Source organism: Hydra viridissima, unplaced genomic scaffold (genome assembly GCF_058129835.1).
Source record: "Hydra viridissima isolate aposymbiotic clone 2 unplaced genomic scaffold, HvirCarnegie_v1 scaffold_12, whole genome shotgun sequence".
In the NCBI taxonomy this organism is placed as follows: domain Eukaryota; kingdom Metazoa; phylum Cnidaria; class Hydrozoa; order Anthoathecata; family Hydridae; genus Hydra; species Hydra viridissima.
In genome coordinates, this window is record NW_028324311.1 from 10956924 (window position 1) to 10984848 (window position 27925).

Below are 27925 nucleotides of genomic sequence, written 5' to 3' on the forward strand. Positions count from 1 at the left end.
GTAACATCAGGTAAGTGTAACAGGTAATGACGATGGAGAGCTTAAAGAGCTATCAAGTTATCCTTTGACATTTTTTTAGTCTGTTAATTTAGCAAACATACAAAAGTTTACACTCATGAAAAATAGATGACGTCATTGCTAAACAAAAGATTTATTGAAGCCAAGATTGAAGATGCCAACAGGCATCTTTGATTTAAATCAAAATTAAATTTCTAAAGTGCTATGTGCCCGCGGCTCAATAAATTTGTTTTTAAAGGATAGTTTATTAAAAAACGATTTCATGAAGACAGAACTAAAAAAATTACCTCACCAAGTTTAACATACCACGATAACTTTAAATATAAAAACATTTAGAAAAAACGCCATGTTTATTCCTATCTAAAAATACATAAAGTTTATGGTATAAAAAATCAAAGAAACTCATGAAGCAGTTTAAACACATAAAATTTAAATAAGAATTGTGAAAAGACGTCATTTGCATCTCTGACATGACACAACATTATCTCGTACATATTTAGTGACTGTGGTTTTATCGCCAAATGTCGTTTTTAATATGCGAAGTATCAATGTGCTAACAATATTATCTAAACCTTAAGTTATTTTTTCAAAATAATTTTTATATATTTCTATATGCAGCATTAAAAGGTTCGACAAGTAATCAGGTGAGATGCATAAAATTCGCTTAGAAGACTCAATTAGATTTATCTTCAGTTGTTTTGTACATTAAAAAAATTTAAAAAATACATATGAAACAAATGCGATTTTCAAGTTCTATATCGTTTGTTATATTATGCATTAATACTACATAGCGTGAATATATTTAATATATATTTAACATATGTTGTAGAGCGTAGTAAAAACATATTGTATATATATGACTGTATTTAATTTAAATTTAAATATATCATGATAAACGTTGATCATAATTTATCCTATAGGAATAGTGAATTTAAACACTTATTAAGTGCTTTGTGACTGTATTAAGCACTTTAATTTAAACGCTATTAAATATTTTGAACAAATGTTTGCGGCGAAAGCTGAAGCTGTGAAGATTAATGGCGATGGTACTTTTTGTAAAATCATGTTTAGTTTAGTAAAATTCTCATTCAGTAAAACTTTCGTAAAATTTTCATTGAATGAGAACCACTTTTTAGCGTGTGGGTTTAAAAAGTTATTATCTTTTTTTTTAGTTTTTTTCTTCAAACTACAAATATGTAAATACTGTAAGTTTATCTGACAGTTTAATGAGTCACTGAAAAATCAAACAATATTTTAAAGTAAAAAAAAAAAAAAATCAAGAGAGGAAAATTTTTGTCGTTGTTTATAAAGCAAATAAATGAAATTATTTTAAAATCATTATGCTTATTTTAAAAATATTTCCTCCTTCAATAAAGTTTCAATTAATTTGACATCCCAATAATCGAAAACAGCATAAAGATCTGCATTTAAGATTTAAAAAACCGTCATTTTTCAATCATCCCATATATAAAGCCATTTTACAATCAGCCATTTTTAAAACCATAAGCCATACTGAACAATCAGTTACACTGAACATCATTTCTCCTTACAATCATTTTTTAAAAAGACGCATCGGTCTACAAGCGTTAAGATATCTTTTTAAAAGTCAATATATTTTGTCGTCGGCAATTATTTCAAAACTTTGCAGAATGTCTTATTTGAATTAACCTGAGCTTTGCAGCCCTGATAATGAAATTTACCGATATATAAAAGATAACTATCAGGGGGTTTCTAAGACGTTGGCTTGTCTAAAACATACTTAAAAATTGAACAAGGTATCTTAAAATATCATCTAAATTCTTCTTTGATTGTCTTTTCCGTTCCATGAGCAACATCGTAACCTTAACTTTGGTTTTTAACTGTAATAACCTTCTTAATTTTACAACTTTCTTTCGACCGTATTTGTTTTTACAAAGTTGTTGATATTTTTGTTGCATTTATGTAATTATAAAGACTTTTTCGATCTGCAAGTTTTTTTACAATTTATTGTTTCTGCTGGTGTTGTTGTTGCTGGTGTTGTTGTTGCTGGTGTTGTTGTGGTTTTCAATAATGCTGTTGTTTTTATTTGTTTTTATTTTGTAATTTATTTGACTCAGTAAAACAACGTTTTAAATTTTAGAAAAACTTTGTTACTCAAGTTTTATTTTTGAATATTATCAAGGGGTATATATTTGGAAAAATGTATTTCAAACTTTAAATTAAATTGAACGAATTAAATTTTGAAGTATAGTGCTCCGATATTCAATATTTAGATATCCTCTTTGGTTCTTACATACCCCCGTCACATCACAAAAGCTAAAAAGATTTTTTATTTTTACAGGTTTTTACGAAGATAAATAGTCATTCTCCGAGCACTCTTCTAAAAGTAAATCAGAAACTATTTGTCTAATGATAGTTGTTATTGTAATATTTAGAGTATAAATAAATCCCTTTGAACACTCAGATTAACGTCAAGTGAAGCTATTTGTAAGCTCTGTTTTTGTTAAAGGTTCAGCCTTAATAATATTTTGACTTCTTTTTGTAAAGTCTTTTTAACGTCAAACTAACAGAAAAACTTTTATAATCTGTTAAACTATGCTCGTTTAAATAAATCAGACTGAAAAGTAGACAGTTTTTTGTCAATCCATTTAAAGTATTTCTATAAACAAAATGCACTGTTAAAATTACATTTTGTTTTAACATTAGAATTAAACTTTGTTTTAATAGCATAATTACATTTTGTTTTAATATTACAATTACATTTACAAACATAAATGTACTTAATGCTTTTTTTGGAAAACGAATCTACGAAGTATTGGCAATAGCTAAAAAAATTCTCAGTTATTTCATGAAGTTTTTTTGCTTTAAAAAATAAAGTAACTGTAAAGACCCATTATTATTAGTCAAGACATAAAAATTACAATAGAAATCAATTGAAATTAAAAAAGTACTTTAAAATATCGAATTCGTATAAAATGATCAACAAAAGCAATTTGAACGTAATGAAATCTCTCGACTGATTAAGAGAATAATAAAAAATTTAATTTCAACTTCACCATTCCGTTTTAAATGAATTGAAATTTACGAAAAAATGGTCCGATGGGCTATAAAAATACGATTAACGCTGATATAACAATTATTTGATCAAGCCTCACACATCCCAACACTTATTCAGAGTTTTTCACCTTTGATATCATCTAAACGGTAATTCCAAAAACTTAAATAAAATTCTTATAAACTTTGATTCATCAGAAAGATTATCCTAAAAGCTGGTATCAGACAAGTTTTGGTGAAGAGCAATCTGCAAATGACAACCAGTGAAATATTGAGAGGAAATACTTTTAATATCGCGAGCCAACGGGTTAAAAAGCCGTGTTGGAAAAGATTTTTAAAGGAAAAATTTATTAAAGAAAGGTAATGTTTTCAAACAATTCGCAAGAAATCAGAATTTGAAAAAGTATCCCTTTTTTTAGATCTAAAAAAAAAGTTGTGCATGACGTCATAAATTATTTTTAAAAAAATTAGCTCCACCTCCCAACACAGAAAAATTGATCACAATGCAGAACTTGTATAGGTATTACAATATATAATATATTATATACAATATATTACAATATAAACTTTTTTTAGAGGTTTCACAATTCAAATTGTTTTTTTTATGACAGATTATTGGAGAAAGTCTACATTTTGATATGTTCAAAATTTTAGAACGTGAGAGCCTCTAAAAAAATGTTAGAACGTGAGAGCCTCTAAAAAAAATTTAGAACGTGAGAGCCTCTGAAAAAAATTTAGAACGTGAGAGCCTCTAAAAAAAATTTAGAACGTGAGAGCCTCTAAAAAAATTTTAGAACGTGAGAGCCTCTAAAAAAGGTCTATGCGAGAAAAAGTAAATTCTATTCTTTATTGCGAGGTTTTTCCTAAGAAACTCAACAGTTTAAATTTTTTAGAAAACTATTTTGTTGTTTTAGTGCATTATTTTGTTTAAAAATCAAATTTTTTGCTCTTTTATATACAGAAAGATTTACACAGATTTTTCTTTTTCATTTTTTTTTTTGAGAAAGGCGTCTAAATGGGAAAGGTTCTCTTTTCTACGCCTACTTTCCAGAATATTGTATAATAAACATTCAATATTTGAAACATTTTTTTAAAAATCAACAAAAGGTTTTACAATTTTGAAAACTAGTTTGTTAATGTCATCTTTTTTGTCCTCTAAAATGAGATCTTACAAAATTAGTTTCTTGTAAGTTTATAATAGAAAAAGGTTTTTGTAGTGTTCAATATCATAAAAAGTTGCTAATTACTCTTAAAATATTTTTTAAGCACAAGGTTTATCATGATTGAAACGATTGATTTAATTGTACGTCGTTTCTGTTTGTATCAGTTGTTAAAGTAAAACCTTTAAACAACTTTGTAATATCCTCTGAAAAAAATTTCTTTTAACGCCTCTACAAACCTCCTAAGTCGTTAAAAAAAACAACCCATGTTTGTGAGTTTACAAGAGATGGACGGTTAATTCAAATTTTGTTGCTGACCCTTGGCGATAATTCAAGATTGCGGGGAGGATGGAAGTTAAACGTGTGTTTATTTAACAACAGAGTTGATAATGCCTCCCGGCGGCAATGTAACATTCTGCCAAAAGACCAATTTTTTTTGTTGATCTTTTACATTGGTTTAGCCACAGTTTATAGACTTATTTTCATATAAACTTGGTTAATATACCTCAATCATTCATTTTCATTTTTTCATCATCTCAAACTTGATGTAAAATTTTAAAATACATTTCTTTTATAATAAGCATATGAAACTTTTGAAATAGGCTCTAGCATGCTTATGCAAAATCTAAAATCCTTGTAATGAAAGAATTGTACTCAAAAACGTGCTTAACATTTAGAGAAAGGCTCAACAATATGCTTATCATATACTTAATTCTTAACAAAGTATTAGCCTAGATATGCTTATAAGCGTTATGCTTGTTTAAAAGTCTCGCTGCTAAAAAACTCGTACACCTAATTTTAAAAGTAACAAAAGTATCCCCCTCCCCCCTGTTGTTCTTTTTGTTTATAATAATCTGATTTATGTTATTTTTTAACAAAATACATACTTAATACTGAATTGCTATTACTTACCTGTTGTGATGGTTATGGCATAACTTAAGGTTAATATAAAATAGAAACTACTTTTTATTTTGCTGAGACCATATGGTCAAAATTTTAAATTTTCTTATGTTTCTAATTTACAATTTTTTACTTAAAACTAAGTGTTTGTTTTCTTTCTTCAAAAGTTTGTTTGTCCTATATATTTTAAGATCAACTAATATTTGTTGTCATTTTTGGGGTATTCCTTGAGAATAAAGTTTCTTATCTTGCATACCTACATAAATTAACCCATTAACAATTTAGATTGATGCTAATCTTTTCAGCATATATATTCTTTTATATATATATATATATATATATATATATATATATATATGTATGTATGTATGTATGTATGTATGTATGTATGTATGTATGTATGTATGTATGTATGTATGTATGTATGTATGTATGTATGTATGTATTTATGTATACCAAATTAAATGATTTGATATACCTTTTATTGAAAGTGTTATATCTCAAATTTATATTAAAGAAACAGATACTTATATAATTCCAGTATTTCAATAGACTCAGAATATTTCAATATAAATATTGAAATATTCTGAGTCTATTGAAATACTGGAAAGTAGTAAATCATAATTTTAAAAAACTTTTTTTGCCAAGTTATTTGTTAATTTATAGCTACTAACAATCCATTAAATTTTTATGATAAATTTGAATATACAGTTTAAATATAAATTTTTGGGATCTGGTTTTTGTTCCCATTCTCATATAAGAGCTGCTTTATATGAGATGAAAAGTCTCTGTAATTCATCATTATAGTAATAGTTTAATAGTGTAGTCATTAACTTTGTTCTTGTTGTTTTAAAGTGAAAATATGTGACCTAGGGTTGTTTTTATAATATTCAAAAAGTAAATGTAACTATTGGGGTTCCCTTGAAAAAACTTGTTAAAGTAAGCTCAATTTGATTCTCAATATACATGTATATTGTATGCAATATTTGTATGCTCACTATGTTTTTATAACAGTTTTACATCCCAATCATACAAGTTAATAGGGTGTTGCTGCTCACTACTGATACATTTTCAGAAAGCTTTTGTCAATTTAGCATAAGTAGGGTTTCCAATTTCAGACAATAATTCTGAATACTAAATATTTATAAATTTATGTAGTGTCTACAATGTTCTTAGAAGTTGGCAACCCTAAGCACTTGTCTTCTGTAAAATGTTGACCTGTTAATATCAAAGGTTCATAGTTGAAAAAAAAAAAAAAAAAAAAAAATATTGAAGTGTATCAAGGTCTGTATGCTTATCTCATTTAAATGTTTATCTTATGAAAGTTTATAATTTTTATTGAAATCTATATTAGCTTCAGCTATGATATCTTACCATAATCCTGATGTTTACAAAGTATGATAAAAAATTGTGAAAAAGTCCTGGAATTTTATTGAGCTCTCTCAATGAGGCACCTCAAGTCTTTGTACTTTGTTCCATTCCCCTACGAACTGGTTACAGATTAGCACAATCATAGTAATTATTTAAAGCTTGCCAAATTTTGTCTTATAAGTCCATGTTCTAAACACTTTTGTTCTAAAACATCTTTGTATTTTTATTTTCTTTTTAATGATTTTAGAATATTTACCTTGGTAAGAAAAAAAAAATGCTTAATTCTGAAGAAAACATACATAAAAAATCTGCATATGATCTGCTAAAAGAGGAGGAAATACAAACACCTATTGTTACATTTTCAGCTGCTTTTGATAATATGATAGGAGGTGGTATCCCTATTGGCAAAATTACTGAAATTTGCGGAGCTCCAGGTTTAGGGAAAACACAATTTGGGTAAGTGAAAAAATATTTTTAGAGATCATTTCAGTTAGAAAACTGTCTAAATACCATCCCATATAAAGTAAATGGCCATAAAGTCATCCCATATAAAAGGAAGATAAAAAAGTAATATTCTATAATACACTTCCTGAGATTTTTTTTGCACCACTTTCTTAGATTTTTTTTTTTATTGTACATTATTTTTGTGTCTCCTTAAAAGAAAACAAAAAGTAGAATTCACTCTATATCTGCAGCCAATTCTATTTTTGCTATTTAAAGCCTTTTGTTTCTTAAACCTCAAACTTCATCCAGTTAGTCATTTGTAACTTAGTTTTTTTTTACCCTTTAGAACAATAGCATATAGTATGCTGTTAAACTCTGATAAGAACCCAGATGGAATTTTTATTTTTAAAATATCTGTACAAAATAGCTTTAAATTTAAAAAAATAAAAGCTTTTTTGTGTAGGTAATTCAAAAAGTTTACTAAAAAAAGCAGCATACAACCAGTAAAAAATTTAAATCTTCAGTATAAACAGCTTTGTCAGCTCAAGTGAGTGAAAGAATGTTAAATTCTGTCATTTGTTTACTTTATTATTGAAAGTTCTTAACCATACTCTTTGTAATATTTTGTCTTATTAAAATCAGAGCCTTGTTACAGAGTTAATATAGTTGATATAAAATCTTGATAATAATTTTCAGTTGAAAACATTTTTTTGAAACTTTACTTGAATTTAGTTGTGTCTAAGATGCTTGGTAAAAAAAGTTAAAAACAGTTTTGTCAAATTATTTGTATTCTTTATACAATTTTTCTTTTTTATCATAGCAACTTGACTTCTGTGAAAACTTTTTTTTTACTTTAAGATGTCTATTTCCCACTCTCTGCCTTGTTGCCACTACAGGTGCTGAAAATGCATTCAATATAAATAATTCTTATGAAAATATATCTAAAGTTTTCTTTCTTTTCTTTTAAAGTTATTTTATTAATGTTATTTGAGCCTAAATCTCAGCAATTGATAAAATTTACATAAACTCATCACAATGAATTTTTCTTTGTGATGGTCTGTGGAAAAAGCAGGAGGGGTGTGATCTTTGAATGAAATTAAAGGAAGAAAAAGTAGTTACAGAGATTACCACTGAGCAGTTGGTATAAGTTGTAAAAAATTGATTTTGAATGTTTCAATGTCATGCTTATGAGATGCTGCTCATAAGTTGTTTTTTTTAATGGAGTTTAAGTCTAGGGAATTTGAAGAATATATAAATGTTTCAATAATAATGGCTAAACATCCATACTATAGTTGTATAGCATGTTGCTCCCTCTGCTGGTGCAGATTTGGTTACAGGAACTTGAACTGAGGTAACTAAGCAAATTGTTCTGCAAATAGCTCAAAGGTACTCTCATCACTCTACATCATAGTGAACAATTGATTTGGTGTCAATTTTTATGCTGTTGATGGAACCTGAGTGTCTTTTAGATATGGTTTTTGAACATCATTAGCTTTTTTAAGGGTTTGACAGCTGTTAAATTAAGATTTTTGTTTGATATGAATGGCCTGGAAAACATGCAGTTTAGAAATACTATGTTGTTAAACCTGTGATGACATAAATAGGTTTGGTTTTATTGCTCTTTCTGCTCTTCTTTGTATATGGCATGAAACCTAATGTTATCAGTTGGACTATCTTTTTTTTAAAAAGACAAAATACAGCTGATGGGGATACTTCCAACTGAATAGCAATAGCTTTATTAGAATTTTCTCAAGCTCATTGATTGACCTTCATTTACCTGGGGATAACTGTTTTGCTCTAGCAATATTTGAGTACCAGTTTTTTGATTTACTAATCAGCAATTGTTAATATATGTTGTTACAAATAATTCAAAGTAATCATAATATATTATCATATAATACATATTACATAATGTATTAGTACTTACTTTTAATAGTAAAATAAAAATAATTTTTTAGCTTAAATTTTTTTTTGAATAGTAGCAGTATTTTATTAAAAATATTTATGAGAAGCACTATAATTGAAAATTTTGGCAGCTGAAAAATATGTATGGTGAAAGTTAAAAATTTAATTGAAAGCAAAATAAAATAAAAAAAGAATAACGATTAAAAGAAAATTTCATCTTTTTATTGTATATTTTTTAAATTAACTTTTATATTTTTGTACTATTAATTGATAATGATATTTATGTTTTATTACTCTTTTTTCTTTTCTTATTTCAATTCAATTATTATGCAACTAGTTAATGTTCTTCTTATTAAAAAGTTTAAATTAACTTTCTTAGAATGCAAATTGCTGTTGCTGCTCAAATACCAATAGCATTTGGTGGAATAGGGGGTGAAGCTTTATTTATTGGTAAACCTTTCTAATATTTACTTTGGTATATTGCATATTAGAGAGTGTTCTTGTGAAGCACATGTTCATGTTAAGAATATTTAATAAAAGTTAATAATAGTTAATAAATATTTTGCAAAAAAATGATATTTATAATTTATAAAAAAAAAAAAAAAATAGTTAATAAAAATTTTACAAACAATTTTTAAAATAATTTTAACTTTGTAATAGATTTTTAAACCTTCAGTATATTAAAGTAAAATAATTTCTTCAACTTTACTTCTTTTAACAATTTTTTCAATATTTAAAACAGTTTTTTTATTATTTTTTTAAATATTTTGAATTATTTTCTTAAACAATTTGAATTATTTTCTTAAACATTTTGAATTATTTTTTGTTTTAACAGATACAGAAGGGAGTTTCATCACAGAGCGTGTTTTAGAAATTGCAGAAGCTGCATCAAAACATATACAGGATATTTCTGTAGGGGAAACTGGTAATTTAGTTTCTACACTTACCTCAAATGTTCTAGGTGTATACATACATACATACATACATACATACATACATACATACATACATACATACATACATACATACATACATACATACATACATACATACATACATACATACATACATGCGGCAAAATCAGAAATTCTTTCAATAAAGAAATTTAATAACAATTTATTAATGTACAACAATAATGAATATATCATTAGAAACAGTAAGACAAATTGTACATAACACACATTCAATTCTCAATTACACCATTTTGCCTAATATAATCAATTCTCTTTTTGGTACTCTCCATAAGGCACTATACAAGATTAATGTTCATTTGTTGCAGGCATAACTTGATCCTATAATGAGCTGACAAGTGTTTCCAGCCTTCCAGTCATTTACATAGACATGGGTTTTTAAGCTAGCCCAAAAATCCTTGATGGATCTGGCCTCTGGGAGGTTAGCAGTCTTTTCTGGTGACAAAAATGATGCAATTCTGTTCCAAGTGTTCCACCACCACTTGATGCAATGGGAACTGGTTTTGTTGGGCCAGAATATGTAGTTGTCATCATTCTTGACCCTAATGTACATAATAAGTTATTTCTAAATGCATTCCTCCAGGTAGACAATGGTGTTGATGACTAAATTCAACTCCTTAATCAATGGTTTTGACCATCCATTTAGTTGATGGCAAGCCACACCAGAACCTTCTTCTCAAACTTCTTTTTGGTAGAAAATTTGACACTGGGTGGTCAAATATTGATGTAAGGGGTGTAGAAAGTGTTGTTGCTGTTGATTGTGGAGTGGGAGAGTGTGAAATAAGATTTGTCATTAATGATCCAGCAATAACAGGGAAAAAATTTAACAAAAAATGAAAAAGCTTAACAAAACAACATAAATGGTTTTGTGCATAACACCATCATTTAAATATCATAAAGTACCATAACCATTCCAGATTTTGCCACAACATGTTATGTGTATATATATATATATATATATATATATATATATATATATATATATATATATATATATATATATATATATATATATATATGGTGGTACAAATAAGTTTTGAAGAATTTGTAATAGATGAAATTGCTAAACTAAAGATGATGAGTTGGAGTTATTAGACCAAGATTCATGCCAAACTCAAAAGAAAATTGCTAAAACTTTGGTATTGACTCAACAAGTAATTTCAAATTGTCTCAAGGCCAAGAGTGTAGTCCATCCTAGTAAAACCACTTCTAGGGAGTGTTACCAACACTAATTGATGCAATTAAGTAGAGCTTAAAAGCTCAAACATCCCCTATATTTAAAAAAACATGAGAAAGTGATCTTTCAGCACAACAATGCTCGGCCACATGTTACAAAAGTTGTCAAGGACAATTTGGAGGTGTTTCAATGGGATGTCCTACCCTATATACTGTTTTCACCAGGTATCCCTCTGACTACCACTTGTTTCTCTGGATGACTCATGGCATAATCAAGAAGCATTTCACTACTTATAAAGAAGCCTATCATTAGATTGGTTCTTAGATTGCCTCAAAAAATGAGACATTTTTTCACAGCAGAATCTGTATGTTGCCTGAAAGATAAGGAAAGTTATAACTAACAAATCTTTGAATATAGAAAATTGTACCAATTTCTCTGAATAAAGCTTCAAATTTACAAAAAACCTTCAAAACTTTCTTGTACCCCTAATATAGTCTTTTGTTAGTAATTAAATATCTTATTATTAGATTTATGCAGTGCAGCTTCTGAGTTTACTACAGACTCTATAATGAATGGTGTCCATGTTGGACAATGTCGTAGTTATAATGAGTTAGTTGCTATGTCTTATATCTTGTCTGATATAATTCTAAAACATCCAAAGGTACTTTATTCACAATATGACTTTTTTTAAAAACAAAGTTAGTAATTCTGTGTTATAAAAGTTATTATTATTATTTTTTTAATAAAAAGAGGTTAAAAAAGAGTAAGTTGACAAGGTTCTTATAAAAAATCATCCTGACATACCAATTAAAGATATGAAGTACGTCATCGAAAGGTAGGAAAAGATGTCTCCAGATTTTTGTACTGAGGTACAGTTCTGCTAATGTCAATATTGCAGTTCAAACAACTGCGTAGTATTAGCTACTTTTAATAAATAATAAGGCAGTACTTTAAGAGAGCATTTCCTTCCACAGTTTTTATTATGAAAGGCATCAATTTTCAAATTTCTACTTTTACAAAGTAGTAAGATTTGAAGAAAATTTTTTCTTTAGCAAAATTCTTTTGAATAAAGTTTTTCAAAAGAATTTCCAGTTATAATAAAAATAAAATTTTGTTTATAAACTTTAAGGTGAAAGTGGTTATTGTGGATAGCATCGCATTTCATTTCCGGCATGAGTTTGAAGATATGGGTTTACGTACTCGACTGCTTCATACTCTAGCTCAAAATTTCATGAAGGTAGCATATGACTACAAGCTTGCAGTAAGTACCATACCTTTGTTTTTAAGTATTAAAAACATTTATTTACTAATAAGGGTTTAAAAGTTTCCATATTTTTTAAAATTATTGATCCTAGAGAGTTCTAGGGTTTTTTTTTTTTTCTAAAATTTGAAAAAAATTTTCTTTTTCATAGTCTAAAAAGGTAATTCAAGTTTTATTTACTGAACATAAATGGAACCTTAAGACTGCTTTCTCATTTTAAGTCAAATTTGTTTTAAAATGATTAGAAAAACACTTAAAAGTTTGATTCATGGTGGAAGCTTATTGAACAATATTTTTAATACAACAGTGTATGATTCTTTTAAGAACATTAAACAGATTATGCAATGATTTTATTCAATCAAAATTTTAAAAAGTGATGTTAAAAGTAAAAATTTATTTGAATTATAAAAAAAATATTGTTAAATTATTATTACAGGGTGCAGCAATAATTTGCAGACTAATTTTTAGAGAGGTTGCATAACTCAAAACAACTGGCAATTTTGTATTTTTTTGTGTTTCCTTGATGCCTAACCACATAGTTTTGACAACAACAATAGGTTTGATTTAAAAAGTTTAAAAATCAATGCAAAAAGACCTGAGTTGACAAAGACAATGCAAGAAGTGCTAAATTTGATCTATACTGGTTTACCTACAAGAAAAGTGATTATCTGGAGTGTCTAAAAGTACAGTTTGTAAAAATATGATAGTGCTCAGATGCCAACTCCTGTGAGCAAAAAAGTTGACAAGAGGTTTATAGAACAACTTAAGAAGGATGTTGAAAAAAATCCTAGCATGTCCATTAGAAAGGCTGTGTTGATTGATCAGCCAAACTGTTTAATTAAATTAAATTAGTTAAAAAACTGTGAGATAGGCTCTAAAGGCTCTTGAGAAGTTTAGTATTGACAGTTTACTAACCTTTGATAAAAAGCTCAAAGCTCTCAGATTAAAACAATCAAAAAAGCTTCTAAATCATTTAGAGAGTTATGGTCCATCAATAGTAAAAAACTTTTCAGATGTTTGAAGCGATTATTGAACAGAAGAAGTGATGATTTATCGCTCAGAATGGTGAAAGTGTCTATGGAGCTGTGTGCCATTTAAAGCATCATCAGTCTATAATGATGCTAAGTGTTCCAAATGGTGAAAAATGTCTACCCATCTAAATTAAAGAGAAAGAAAATATAGAAGTTTATATCAGCCTTTTGAAAAAGAATGTGGTACATGGCTCATGAAGACCTTCCCAGATGGAATTTATGTATTTCAGAATGATGGAGCTCCAAGCCATGGGGTCAAAAAGACACATCATTTTTTTAAAGACACTATCAGCTATTTTTGACTTAAAGATTTTTAGCCTTCCTCTAGCCTAGACTGAATCCACTTTATTATTCAATATGAAGAAAGTCATACATTAAAAGAGCTTGGAGCTCTAATTTAATGGATTACCTCATCAGTATTTGCCAGGCCTTTTGTCCATGTCTACTCCAATCTTAAATATAGACAATACATTTATCTCAAACTTTTCTTTGTTTATATTACTCAGAAGTTATTGTTTTTGGCTGCACCCTGTTATTTGCTTTTGATTTCTCATGGCCTCCAGTAATTAAAGGGCCTATAATTCAGAGAGTGGCTGTAAAAACAGAGCAGAATAAGGATTTTTAATGAAATATTTTGTAAGTGTCTGGATTTCAAAAATGAAGGAAATTAATTCTGGGTTCCCTCTACACTAAAAACCGCAATTCTTCTTGGTTTTTGTATTCTAAATTCTAGATGTTAATGTTATTGAATGCATTTTTATCTGTGAAAAAATATTAAGTGACTTTAAGTACTATTGATTATGTTCCTAGTTCTTTTAAAACCTTTCTCATGGTTTCTCACCACCACAACTGCGTTTGGTTGTTGTTGGCTTGAAGTTAACTTTCTTGGTGGGATCATTAAATATTTGAAAGCATTTGAAAAGGTTAAAAGAATTTACTTGCTTAAAAGTTAACGAAAGTTTTTATTTATTCTTAAGTGGAATCTGAATACCAAAATGCTTTGTGGTTTTTACAAACCAAGAATTGGGAACTCAGAAACATGAGCTTCTGCTGTGTTTAAGCCTAAATTGTTTGCATATTGTAATATATTATATATATAATATATTATAATATATAATTGTTTGTATAATATGATATGTCTAGAGTTTAAAATAGCACAGCGTCTGTGATATTTTCATTAATTTCTAAAAAAAATTGATACTTAAAAAAAGATTTTTATTTTTTTGGGTTTTCTGAGTCCAAAAAAAAAAAAAAATCCTATCACCCTTTTTTTTACATTTGAATACACAAAATATTAGAAAACCTTTTTTTAAATCTAATATCTGTGTATTCTTATATACTAAAGCATAGAGTAAATCTAAATGAAGTTGGCAGTAAATGCCAATTTCAGTACTGCTGTTTATTTGCTGTCTTATTCATCTTCTATGCTTACAACTGTTTTTTTTTTGCTTCAATCACTAAAAACCACTGATCTCAAAATACAACTGGATGAGCGTGTGATATTTTTTTTTCAAAAAAAAGTTAAAGCCAAAATTGGTCTCTCAAGATGGCAGCGATCAGAGCTCTTAGCGGTGAGCGATGTACATTTTGTAAGATTTCACAAAAATACAGAAGATAATAATTAGAGTTATTTATGTAAGAAAAACTAGACTATGAAATAGGTTTTTAAAAAATTGGAAGAAATGAAATGATTTTAAAAAATTAGACAATGAAAGAAATTATTTAAATATAAAGTTCAAAATATTCAATATACTAAGTGCAATTTATGATTAAAAGTTATATTTATGTATAATTTCTGTACCTTTTAGTTCTTAGTTACCCAATGCAGTGTTCTAGAAGGTTGATAACATAGCTGCATGGTAAGCGGCAGTGATGTCTACTTACAATTTTGAGAAATTTTATATTTTCAATTTTTGTAGAAAAATACCAGATATGTACACGCTGCATGAACTATTAGCTGAGGACTGTTAGTACACACAACTCAGGGGTTCCTTCTAGGATTATTTAACACATGAATGTAATTAATGGATATATTAGTTAATAAGAATATTAAATACAAAATTTTATTTTATACTTTGTAATATTCCAGCTCTCAATAATTAAGTCAATTGTTTTTGACTTTTTATTCAAAATGACTTTAAAAATTAAGGGAATCTTTTCATTATGCATGTCATCAAAAAATCTAAGATACATATAAGTTTACATCTTTAAGTGTTATGAATCAACTCTTACAGTTTAGGAATAATCAATCCTACTTTAAGATATAATGGCATGTAAAAACAACTTTAAAAAATTTTCAAAATATATTGTGTAATAAATTTTTGAATACAGAAATATTTAAATCATCTTCTCTACTTTTTTACCTATGTTATATACTATTATATACTGTTGTACTTACTTTTATATATTATGGTTACAGTTATACAGAAATTAAATAACTTTATCACAATGTCAAATTGCCAAAATGTTTTATCATAAAAAGAAACTCAGCTGCCTACCATGGAGTTGTGTTATTAACCTTCTAACACACAGCATTATGGGTAATTAAGAATTAAAAGGTACATATATTACATAAGAAATGCTAATTATTTGAGATTTCTGTACAAGCAATTAATAGATTACTATGCTTGCAGCTGCTAGCAGTTGCAAGTTGGTTAGGAATAATCATTTTAGACCAAATAACTATATTTGTTTGGTCTAAAATGACAATTGCTAACCAACTTGATAACATAGTAAAATTGCAATTGTCAACATATACTTTTTCTTCACTACTGTTAAACGAACTAAATTTAAACAAAATAGAATTAAAATTTATTCTTAGTTTTACTGAGAATTGTTATTTTATTTTATCATATTTATTCTAAAAAACGAAAACAGAAAAGTTAATATACAACAAGTTACTGTAAGAATAAAGTAATGTTCAATAGTAATTGGACAAACACCTTTTTTGTTATATTTTCTCATTAAGTTAACATTTTAAAATAAAATTTCGCAGAAGCGTGTCAAATTATACTACAATTATGAAAAACAAAACAAAAATTCCCTTTTGGGAATAATTACTCAAAGTTTTGCTAAAAGAATGGAAATGATTGGCTCAAAAGTAATAGGACAAACTAAACTCTAACAATGTTGATATAACTTAGACTATTTTAACTTCTTTTTCTAAAGATTTTTATAAAAACATTCAATGATCAATAATTTTCAATGGGACATAATAAATATTTAAGCGAGGCAGAGAAAAAGCTGATTGTACAAGCCTCTAATGACGGTAAGACTGTGCGACAAATTTCAATAGATATGAATATTCCACAATCAACAGTTGGTTATACATTTTAAGTTTTTCAACAACGGAATTACTTCCAATTTTCAACAAAGTCAGGATGCCCAAAATCAACAACTTTTTGCCAAGATAATGTTAGTAAGATCGTCAAAGACAGATCTTTATAGAGAATTTACACAGTCACATCAAATTTCTTGCTCTTATGCAACAGTAAAGCGTCACTTAAGACAAAACAACCTTTTTGGCCATCGTCCTGTTAAAAAACCTTTTGTTTCTGCAAAAAATCGTAGAGCACGGTTAAAATTCACTAAAGAACATCTAAATTGGACAGCAAACCAATGGTTGAAAATACTTTGGAGTGATGAGTCAAAGTTTAGTATGTTTGGTTCTCATGGTATTAAAAATGTTCGACATCCAATAGGTCTTCGAAAGGATGTTAAGTACCAAGTTAAGTACCAGTAAAGCATGGTGGTGGTTCAGTAATGGTTTGGTCATGTTTTAGCTGTGATGGAGTAGGTCCAATCTATCGAGTTCAAGGCATTATGGACCAAAACATGTATAAAGGAATAATTAAAGATATAATGCTGCCACATGCAAAAGGAATTTTTAGCTCAAAAGAAAGTTCCTATCTTGGAATGGCCGTCACAATCTCCGGACCTGAACCCAATCGAACATCTTTGGGAACATATTGAGAGAAAAATTAGTGTTCAGAAACCATCTAATCAGCATGATTTGTTTGAGTTGATTAAGCGCACTTTGAAGGAAATACCAATTGATGTTTTAATTAATTTGGTTGATTCAATGCCACGTAGATGTAATGCTGTTGTTGCGGCAAAAGGTTTTCCAATGAAGTACTAGGATTATGCACAGATTATATACATTATGTAACAGAATATAACACTATATAACATTATATATATTATTTAACAGAAATCTTCATAAATTATGCTGAAAATTTATCCTTTGTTGAGAAAGTTTTTTTTTTAAACAACATACTTAGTTTGTCCAATTACTTTTGAGCCAATCATTTCCATTCTTTTATTAAAATTTTGAGTAATTATTCCCAAATTTGGATTTTTGTTTTCTTTTTCATAATTGTAGGATAATTTGACATGCTTATGCAAAATTTCATTTAGAAATGTTAACTCAATGAAAAAATATAACCAAAAAGGTGTTTGTCAAATTACTTTTGGATGCTACTGTATGTTTTGTTAAACAAAAAAACATATTTGTTTTTGAAGTTTATATAAACACGTAATATTCCATTATTTTTAAGAAAAAAATATTATGTTTAACCAAGGAAATAGATCTTTATTTAAAACTTATATATTTATTAACATATGAGCATAAGATATAAAACTTCATTATAATTAATTTCTAAATTTTCATACAGCGTTAGTTCTGCGGCGATCTTAAGAGGCCAAAGCTGGCTTCAAAAAGTTTGCCTCATACACTATCCAGTTATATTTTGAAATCAGTGCTATAAACTCACTTTTCAGCTTTTTGCAAATGCTCTAAGCATGGCTAACCGTGGTTATAAAATTTTTCCTAACCGTTTTTGTTACATATGTGGTGAGGTTGTAAAAAAAAAAAAACATGGTGTGTTAAGTTAAACAAAAGTACAGTATCAACTAAGTTTAATTGCTTTTATTGCAGCCCATTTGCCCCAATCTAAAACACAATCGAAGTCCCATTGTGACAGCACGGTTATGGTTTCAGTACCCATAAATTCATAAGATTTATCTGTATTTATTTAAAAAAGTTTTTACAAGATATTTTTTATTGCCTTATGTTTATTTGTTGTAGTTTAACTTTTTTTTTAATCTGATGATAGTAAATCCATAAAAGGTTTTCTCAAGATATTTTTTTAAAATTCTGGCAGGGAAAAAAAATCTCTATATTTATCTTCAAAGTTACAGATAACATCTTTAGTTTCTGTATGGATAAACTCCTTTACCATTTATTTATCAAATATTGCTTTCATGTTCATGAAGGTAACTCTTGTCGTGGTGAAATCAAAAAGGAAACTTGTCCATTGAAACCATTCTTAAACTGGATTTCGAAAAGTACGCATTTACCAAACATTTCGAAAAGAAGTTCACTTCATCCCAAAATGAGATTTTGGAGAACATTTCAAATCAAACAGAATTTTAATTTCGTTTTGTTCTCAAAATGTTCCCAGACGCCATCAAAAATTCAAAATGCTTTGTCTTTTTTCAAAAACAAAAACGTATAACGAAAACAATCAGTTAACAAATTCTGATGAAAAAACTGCGAAAATTTATTTTTCTACATCAAAATAAAAATTGTATTAGAAATTATTAGTTTTCAATTTATTTTAACTAATTTAACTAAGTATTTTTTTAGTTTATTTAATTTATTTATTACTTTATTTTTATTTATTATTTTGTAATTTATTATTATTATTATTCATTTATTTTAATTAATTTTATTAATTTAATTATTAGGTTTCAATTCAATTGTTTTAATTAACTTAATTAAGCAGTTTAACTTAACAGGTTCAATTAAGTTAGTTTAATTAAATCAATTAGTTTTATAGACAGTTTATATAAACGATTTTACCCAAGAATGGTTTGATACCGACTCGTTTAATTAAAAATCAAAATCACGAAGATCTGACACAAAAACTAAGAGAAATCTTGTATCGTTTTATTGGACATAAAATAAGATAAAACGTTCCAAATGCTTCTTTTTTTTTTTTTCGCATTTTGGTTTTAAATTGGTTTGGTCTGGTTTTGTAGATGTCTGGAGCAGGTAACATCTGGTATCAACCAAACTCGACCTTAAATATTTAAAGCATAAAATTTAACATACATATATATGTATGTAATTATTTATATTGAGCAGATAAAATAAAGTTTGTTTTTAGATTGTCTTTATGAATCAATTGACAACCAAATTGACAGAGAGCAATCCATCTAAGTTGGTTCCAGCCCTCGGTATGTGATGATGTTTTGTTTTTATTTTTTACTGAATTGAGGGGGAGGGGGTAGGTGTTTTCCCAATATTTATATAGCATATCGATTGTTTCTCACTATGCCCATTGCAAATTGGGAGGCTGAAAGATCATTCTCTACTTTTAAAAGAGTAAGAACATTCATCGATCAACAATGTTCCATAGTTGTTTAAGTAATATAACAGCTGATTAACTATTGAATTAAAATAATTAGAAACAATTGATTTCTGTGATGTGTTGAGTTTTCACTTTTAAAAGAGTAAGAACATTCATCGATCAACAATGTTCCATAGTTGTTTAAATAATATAACAACTAATTAACTAATGAATTAAAATAATTAGAAACGATTGATTTCTGTGATGTGCTGAGTTTTCTAATAAGAAAAGCAAAAAGAAATCTTTTAAATTATTTTAAAATAATTTAAAGAACTAAATATCATAAATATATAAATAGATTTTACATTAATTACATTTATTTATGCAATAAGTTATAGTTTAATTGTCTTTAAAGTAAAATGGTAGAATTGAAAGGTGCTAATTTATTTAAGTTAACGGAACAGATTTCTTTCACGAAGTAAATTTAAAGCTTTGAGCTGAATTACTAAAAGAGCATGTTTCAATGACAACGAAACAATTATTTTAGAGACACAATCAGCAGACTTGTCTGTTCTACATAATGGGTGGTTACTAAAAATCCGGACAAACTTTCATGGGCAATTACTCCCATATTTTTTATGGTAGAGATTAAATAAAACTATCATTAAAAAGAGTTTTTAGTTATTTATTTAATTTAATTAAGTTTGTCTTCAACCAGTCTGTTTCTTCGGATTCGGCCAACTCTAACACGAGTTGACCCAAAAAGTGAAAATACAAGGTTAAGGTCAATTTTTTTCAGGCAAACCTTTATTCTGGTTTGTAGTTGCTTCACGTCTTTTGCTTGCCAGTTACTCTCATACACTTGCCTTTCAAAATAGCCCAAAAGTCTTCTATTGGACAACACTCCTGTATGGCTGGCGGATTGTCAACTTTTTTGATAAAATTGATGTTATGAGTCTCATAACAGTTGGTCACGGTTTTGGCATAATGCGATGACGCCAGGTCCGGCAAAATATATAATTACTATTGGCATGATGAGCGATGATGAACGGCACTAATCTTCTCTTTATACAATTAAATTCATAGATGGCTTTATTGACTGCAAGGCCGCTGGGGACAAAAAATGGCTTTGAAATACCTTTGTCAGAAGCGGCCAGCCAGACAAGCACCTTGGGTTCGAACTTGAGCTTTTTGCGATATTTAACACTTGGTGGAGTCTTGTCTCTGTTGCTAGAGTAGTAGGTGTTGTTTCCATTAATTGTTGAGTGTGACAGCATAAAGTAAGACTCGTCGTCAAGGATGACCGATTTTCCTTTAAAATCACGATAAAGACGATCAATGCCGGTTTTGATTCGCTAATTCTGATTCTCTTGTTAATGAGGTATATCCTGTTTTTTATAACTTTTGATATCAGTGTATTTGGCAAGAGTTTTAATGATATGTGAATGACTGCATCCATATTTTCGACCAGCTTGCCTCATTGAAACTAGGTCACTGTGATCAAATATGGTTTTCAGGCGCTTGAAACTCTTAGGGGTCATGATTTTTGCCACACGACCACTTCCTTGCACTCTTTTGTACCCAGAATCGTTCTCAACATGTTTGATTTTATCATAGATAGTGCTTCTTGGTATTTTTTCAGCATTGAGGTGAGCTACTGTGAACTTTTTACCTTGCAATTTATTATTCAAATAGAACTCGTAAATCCGTTTTCTTACCTCTTCTTGCTTGGCCATCATTATTTTCTTAATTATTATTAATTATCTAAAAACAAGTAAACTAAGTTATAGAGAATTAAATAAGCTTTAAATTGGATATAAGCATGAAAAAAAAAGATTTAGCTTGTGGCATTTAAAATTCAGTTAAAGTTAGTCCGGATTTTTAGTAACCACCCGTTAGAACCTCTTTGTATTTTCCTTCATTTTGTAAAATATTATTAAGACTTAGTTAATAAGTCTATCAAATCTACAAAAAACACCGTCAGAAAATTTAAACACATAAAAGAAGTGATAATTTTTTTTTATTAAAAGCTGGCCCCTCAAACATCAAAAGCTTAGAAAGAGCAATAGTTATGTCCAAAAAAGCAAATTTCAAAATATAGACTAATTGGAAATATTTTTTGACATTTTTATTGCTGGAATTTGACATCGCTTCTCACTCTTTTTTTTTTTTTTTTTTTTTTTACTTCCATCGTCATCATTGTTTTATTATCACTATTTAATTATTTGTTTGAATATTTATTTATTGTTGTTGTTGTTTTTTTTCTCTATTGTTGTTGTCGTTTTTTTTTTTAAATTACTATTTTAGTATGAAGTGTTCTTGTTAAAATAATATTTTAAAAATAGGTCAAAGTTGGGCTCATGTTTGTACAAATCGCATTTTATTAAACAGTGTGAACGGAAAAAAGTAAGGTATTTCTAAACGTTGCAGTTTAAACGTTTCATTCATTGAAAAAATTATTAATATTTTCTCTTATCTTTTAAATTAACATTTAAATCATCTTTGTTTCTTAAAATTAAAGCATAATTCTATAATGATTTTGAATAATTTGACATTATATTTGGCAGTATTTTTAGCATTTGGCCAAGTAATGCAGCGCCAAAGCATTAAAAAAAACAAGTAATAAACAGTGCATAAAAACTTCAGGTTTTAAGTTTTTATGCTGCAAAACACTATGGTAACTTTGTGTTGAGTCAAAAATCTTCTTTTACAAATTTGATAAACAAAATTCCGAAATTTAAGTTGTTATTTATTGCAGTTAATAACAATATAATTGTAAAATTAAAACAATTTGATAATAATATTAACTTTATATTGATTAATAAAAGGTAACTTTTTGATTTATATAGATCTTATTCTTATTATAGTTAAGACAAATATATAGCAGATACTAATTTAACATTCGATGGATTTTTTGTCAATGATTTTTAAAATACAACTTTTTTCGTAAACTATTGTTCTTTCATTTGAAAATTTTCAGGTATGCTCACTTAATAAAGTCACCAAACCATCCAGAAGCCACTGCACCTTATGAAGTTACAGTAAGAAAAATTTTCGTTTGTAAAATTTTAAGAAAAGTTTTTAAAAAAGCCTATAAAATTTTTAAAGTTTTAAAACAAATTCTGCCTAAAAAACACGAGGGTAAAGTAGGGAATGTCTGGGTCCCGATAGGAACCGAACGAGACCCGACTCAAACAAGTATCGGACACCAATAACAGCCATAAAAAACTCTATCGGACCCCGATTACCCGAACGGGTATTACCCGACAAAGCAATAAGATCGGATAATTTAAATTATACAAAAGATCGAGTGTGGTGGGTTATGAGTTTTTTCATACCCGACCCGACTCGATTTTTCGTGTAATTTAAATTATCGGTACCCGAAAGTTATTGAACCTATCGCTACCCGAACCCGGTTATTCGTTAAAAAAGTAATACCCGAACGGTTATTTTGTCGGGTATCCTGTGAAAATTTTTGTTCATTTTTGTCCGTTTTGTTAAAAAATAATTGATGTTTCTAAAAAAATTACCAATAGAGGAATCTAACTCCAATAATCGCAATAATAGCATTTTCACTTGGCATTTTGGCAGTTAAACTAAATTTAACATATTTTGTCACGCTATTCGTGCAATCTGATTGGCAAAATTAGTGTATCTCACCCTTTATTTGAAATGCTCGACTCTAATTGGTTGTTACAAAAAAATCCAAGTAAGCCGAAACCAGCAAAAACGATCCTAAAGCATCATTGTGTGTTTTCAGAATTGTTTCCTTTTCCGCAATTTTAAAATTTTGAAATCAAAATTGGATATGCGTAAAAGAACAAAACATTTCAAAAATGTTAGAAAGTCAGTTAAATGATCAGTCATCACAAAATCGAGGTGATGTAGATACTAAAAATGAAGAATGAAGTGAGCGTGAAAAAGACATTTCAACACTATCTTCAGATCCAGATGACAATCCCCATGAAAGCGGAGCCGAAAAACCAATTAATCCAATACTATTTACTTTAACGTTTTTGTTTAGTGCCTGTAAACTTTATGTAGGGTGCTAAATACCTTCAAGTATTACTTAAAGTTGCAAAGAATCAAGAGACAATGGGAAGCATTTAAAGTTTTGTTCAAAATTAATTTTACTTACATGGTAAATTAGTATGCCTAAATTTTCATTGAAGTTGACTGATTGGTGCCACCTTCAGTCTCATCATCCGAAGGAACATCTCGGTTTGTTTGAAAGCTCAGAAATCAATTAAAGAAACTTTAAGGCCATTTGCTTTTTTAAATTAAATAATTTAATAATTTGTGCTGTTATTAATATATAATTACTGAAACTGATTGATAATCACTGATAATTACGGCCACTTATAGTCTTGATAATAAGTGATATTTTCTGCAAATCGCCGATAGTTAATTAAATTTAATATAAATCGCTTATAGTTACTTAAAGCCTTTAATAATCGCTGTAAATCGCTTGTAGTTACTTAAAATAACTAATAATCGATGTAATTCCTTATTACTGCCAAAAATCTGCATGCATAGCATTCTATAACTCTGCAAAAGCTTGCCACACTGACTAGTTTATAGTGAAGGACTTTTTTCATAGTTCACTTTTTACGTATAATTTATTATAATTCAATCTAATTTTATAGTTCACTTTGTCCGATGGTCTTATGAATCGCTACGTTGTCCAATCTAGCAAAAAAGCGAGAGTGTCGGCTAATATCCTGCCATACACCTCAAGTAGCAACTCTGTAACCTCCTTCGGTGGCATTTAATGCTGCTGTATCACCAGAACATCAAGAGAAAGATTTTATTTGTTTACTTAGTCACTTAAAATATTTAGAATGCGATATACCTGTTTCTGCTGAGGAGCACTGGCAAACTGTATTTCCAGGTTTTAAGCAGAACCGAACATGAGGCCATAAAAGCCCATAAAAGTTAGACATTTTTAATTCTCTTTTATCTTTTTCAGACCAATACGTCTAATTCTTGAAAGCCAAGTTTAAGTAAACTGAATTCAGTCGCCAGAATTCGGCAAAGAATCCCGAAGAAGCTGTCAAGGACTTTGTTCGGCAAAAGTGAAAAAGACCACTGCGAGATTGAATCATTCCCTGTCGACGACAACCTTCTGCACTCGCAATTTTGAAGCTTCTTTTAGAGCTTTATCCAGCCAAAGAATCAGAAGAAAACTGGATTCAAAGGAGAACTTTTTCCCTATGAAAATGATGGCAGTTTCTGCATGGATGGGAAAGCAAATGTAGTTCTGGGTGGCAAAACGGAACGTCTATCCAATTCTTCCCAAGGCTGCCTTTGCTATCCTGAGCTTTCCTGCAAGTTCAGCATCCTCAGAGCGGTTGTTCAGCGCTGCCAGCCTAACAGACACGAAGGGAAGAAATTGCATAGATTCTTTGAAGGGTGAGAAATTAGTCTTCATCGAAAAATGTTGCCCAAATTCTGCCCAAAAACCAAAATCTCTTCATCAACTCCAAATGAGGAGCTGGATGATGAGATCGAGGAAGCCTCTGTTGATGTAATAATGTTCTAGACATGCATGACATTGAAGAAGACAAAAAATGATTTTTTAAAACTTGATTCCGATTTCTTTCAATTTATTTCATGTTAAGAAATTCATGAAAACAAACAGTACATCTTCAAATTTTAAATGTTTATTTTGTGTATTATTTCTATGGTAACTAAGGCAAAAATTATGGTTAGAAAACTAACTTTTTGTATCAAAACTGCATTTGTTTTCACATCTTTTAACCTGTTTCATTTACTCAGTTTGTTTAGTTAACTATGCACTCTGTCTGTTTAATTAACTACTCCATTAATTAACTTCCCACTCTTATAAGTACTTATTAGTACTTTTTTTAAATTTTAGTTTATATATTTCACTGATTTCCAAAGATGCAAAATTTACCCTAGTTCCATAGCAACTCGTAGCAAATCACTTGTAACGATTCTTATCGATTTTTTCAATTTTTGCAATTTTTAAAAATCTTTAGTAACTTTTGAGACCCGAACAGTGAAGAAACCAAAAACCGACCGTGTACGGGTTTTCGGGTATTAAAAATTCAATACTCGAATGGGTACATGATAACTTATCGGTTTTTTGCCTTAACTGTCTTTGCGCGTTAACCTGTTCGGTCATTGTTTTGGGTGCTCTGGCTATCGGGTATTTAACGAATCTATACACAAACGGGTTCGGGACCCGAAAATATTTTTGAAAATCGGCGGCCGAACGGGACTCGATGACATTCCTAAGTTTCAATTTGAGAAATCTCGGCTGCACGCAACTAAGGGTCTGCGTATCGTTATCGGTATATCGGTATGAACCGATGTTTTGAACCGATAACGATATGAAATGTAAATGATATCAAACGATATGAGTATGTCTATGAAAAGATAATTTATCGTTTGAAACGATAACTAAACGATAACTTATATATATATGTATATATATATATATATATATATATATATATATATATATATATATATATATATATATATATATATATATATATATATACACACACATACTGGCTAGAGAGTATATCAAAGTTACTTTAACATATATATATATAAATGGGTTATTTTGACTACCAAAATGGCTGACTTTATTAAAACTTTGGAAGAAAAAAAAGCCGAAAATTATGCGTTTTAATTTTGGAAGTATACATATTTAGCACTTAGTTCAGATTTTTCTGACAACATATATTGTGTTTACTAATGCATATGATTGATTAAATTTTAAAAAATCAGGAGTGGGGAGAGTTTCAACTTGGGGGTCAATTTGGAGAACAGAGTTGCTTCACTTTTTCTTTACAGAATTTTTGTGAAGTTAGACATTTAGTTTATACATATAATTTGGAAGGATTAACTTGTAAAATCAATAAAGATAGACAAAATGACTTCTTGACTCGACTTGAAGATTTACAATATATTTGAACTAAAATTTTGCATTTTTTGAAACAAAAAAAATTGGAATATTGTAAGAAATATCGTTATTAAACTGATAAATATGTGTACTCTCGTTATTTTTATATAAACCGATAAAAAAAGCTGATATTATCGTTTCAAACGACAAGTTATCGTTTAGTTATCGTTTCAAACGATAAATTATCGTTTCATAGACAAACTCATATCGTTTGATATCGTTATCGTTTCAAAATAATAACGATACGCAGACCCTTACACGCAACAACTTGATTTTTAATCGTCTTCAAAACACGTGATCTCTTTTTAAAAAAGAACAATGGTTTTATTAAAAAGCTTTTACTTTTACTTAATTACTTCTACCCATTTCATCGGCGCTGTGGCTTAGCGGTTAAAGCGCCTGTCTAGTAAACAGGAGATCCCCGGTTCAAATCCGGGCAGTGCCTACTTTTGTTTGAATGAGAAAATCCAGCAAGGTGTATTATATTATTAAAGTTTGTATAAAAAAATGTTTAGTGAAGAGTATTATTTTTTAGCAGATTAAAAATTCTGGTCTTCTGTTTATGTCTTATTTTTATTATAATAACTTTAGAAGGACGGTATTCGTGACGCACAAACTTGAATTCTGGCTTTAAGCAGAGCGTCATAACCAAGAAATTAATATTTTTCCAAGTATTTAATTGTCGAAATAAAGTTCAAGAGAGCAAACAGACGCCAGAGAATCTGTCACATTAACAAATCTTCAAGACATGGGCGCCTGCAGAAAAATTTCAGTGGAAAGGGTGTACTTGGTGGAGAATTGGCGATGTTGATACTTTTTTGAAAAATTAGGCAGTCATATGAAGGCAAAAGCGCCTGCACAATAGGGGAAATGAAGGAAGGACACTTTTCTCGATAAAAAAATAGTCTTTAAGTAAAATATTTTTTTACTTAAGACTATTTTACACAAAGGATATTTTCCAGAGTAATATAAAACTAGAACTTTTTCCTGAATGATTAAGGTGGTCAACCCCATTTCAAATAATTTTTTTTAATAAAGCATTTATACCACTAAAAAATATTTATGTTATAATTTAAAACTAACACTTAAAAAAAGTTTGCCTCAAATATTCAACATTTGTCTATATTTAGGGCGTTATTTTAGGACAAATAAATTTTAGGACGTAAATAGTAAACCATAATATTTTATAGTTTTTCCTGTGAAACATTTACATTAATTTTCTATCCGTTTTCAACTATATATTAGTAATTTTTAAAAAATTTAAAAAAAAAGAAATTAGAAAATAACTATGGTCTTACACTCATATGAGCATTAAAAATGTGGGACAAATAAATGTTTTCTAAATTTCGACTCTATTCCCTTTT

At 28.6% G+C, this 27925-nt stretch overlaps 1 protein-coding gene and 1 non-coding gene across 8 annotated transcripts; both read left to right on the forward strand.

The window, feature by feature from the left end:
- The first annotated feature begins 538 nt into the window (after positions 1–538).
- Positions 539–27836, forward strand: LOC145195854 (DNA repair protein RAD51 homolog 3-like). Of its 7 annotated transcripts, XM_090068627.1 has the most exons (11): positions 561–662; positions 6466–6626; positions 6730–6938; positions 9211–9281; positions 9667–9756; positions 11507–11640; positions 12109–12240; positions 19442–19511; positions 21970–22030; positions 22605–22665; positions 27153–27836. In XM_090068627.1, the coding sequence occupies exons 3-11, from the start codon at positions 6757–6759 to the stop codon at positions 27180–27182; spliced, it is 831 nt and encodes a 276-aa protein (XP_089924753.1). In that variant the 5' UTR covers positions 561–662; positions 6466–6626; positions 6730–6756; the 3' UTR covers positions 27183–27836. The 7 variants fall into 7 exon arrangements, with proteins under 7 accessions (XP_089924758.1, XP_089924752.1, XP_089924753.1 ...); XM_090068626.1 differs by lacking the exon at positions 6466–6626 and having other exon boundaries at positions 558–662; XM_090068632.1 differs by lacking the exons at positions 6466–6626; positions 6730–6938 and having other exon boundaries at positions 539–662.
- Trnat-agu (transfer RNA threonine (anticodon AGU)) lies at positions 26934–27006 on the forward strand. The gene has a single exon. It is a non-coding gene; the product is annotated as a tRNA-Thr (tRNA).
- Positions 27837–27925: the final 89 nt, after the last annotated feature.

Coding starts and splice junctions, on each gene's coding strand:
- LOC145195854 (XM_090068626.1), top strand. CDS start 6,757: ATGCTTAATTCTGAAGAAAACATACATAAAAAATCTGCATATGATCTG. Junction 11,641..12,108: donor TAATTCTAAAACATCCAAAG/GTACTTTATTCA, acceptor ATAAACTTTAAG/GTGAAAGTGGTTATTGTGGA. Junction 12,241..19,441: donor CATATGACTACAAGCTTGCA/GTAAGTACCATA, acceptor GTTTGTTTTTAG/ATTGTCTTTATGAATCAATT.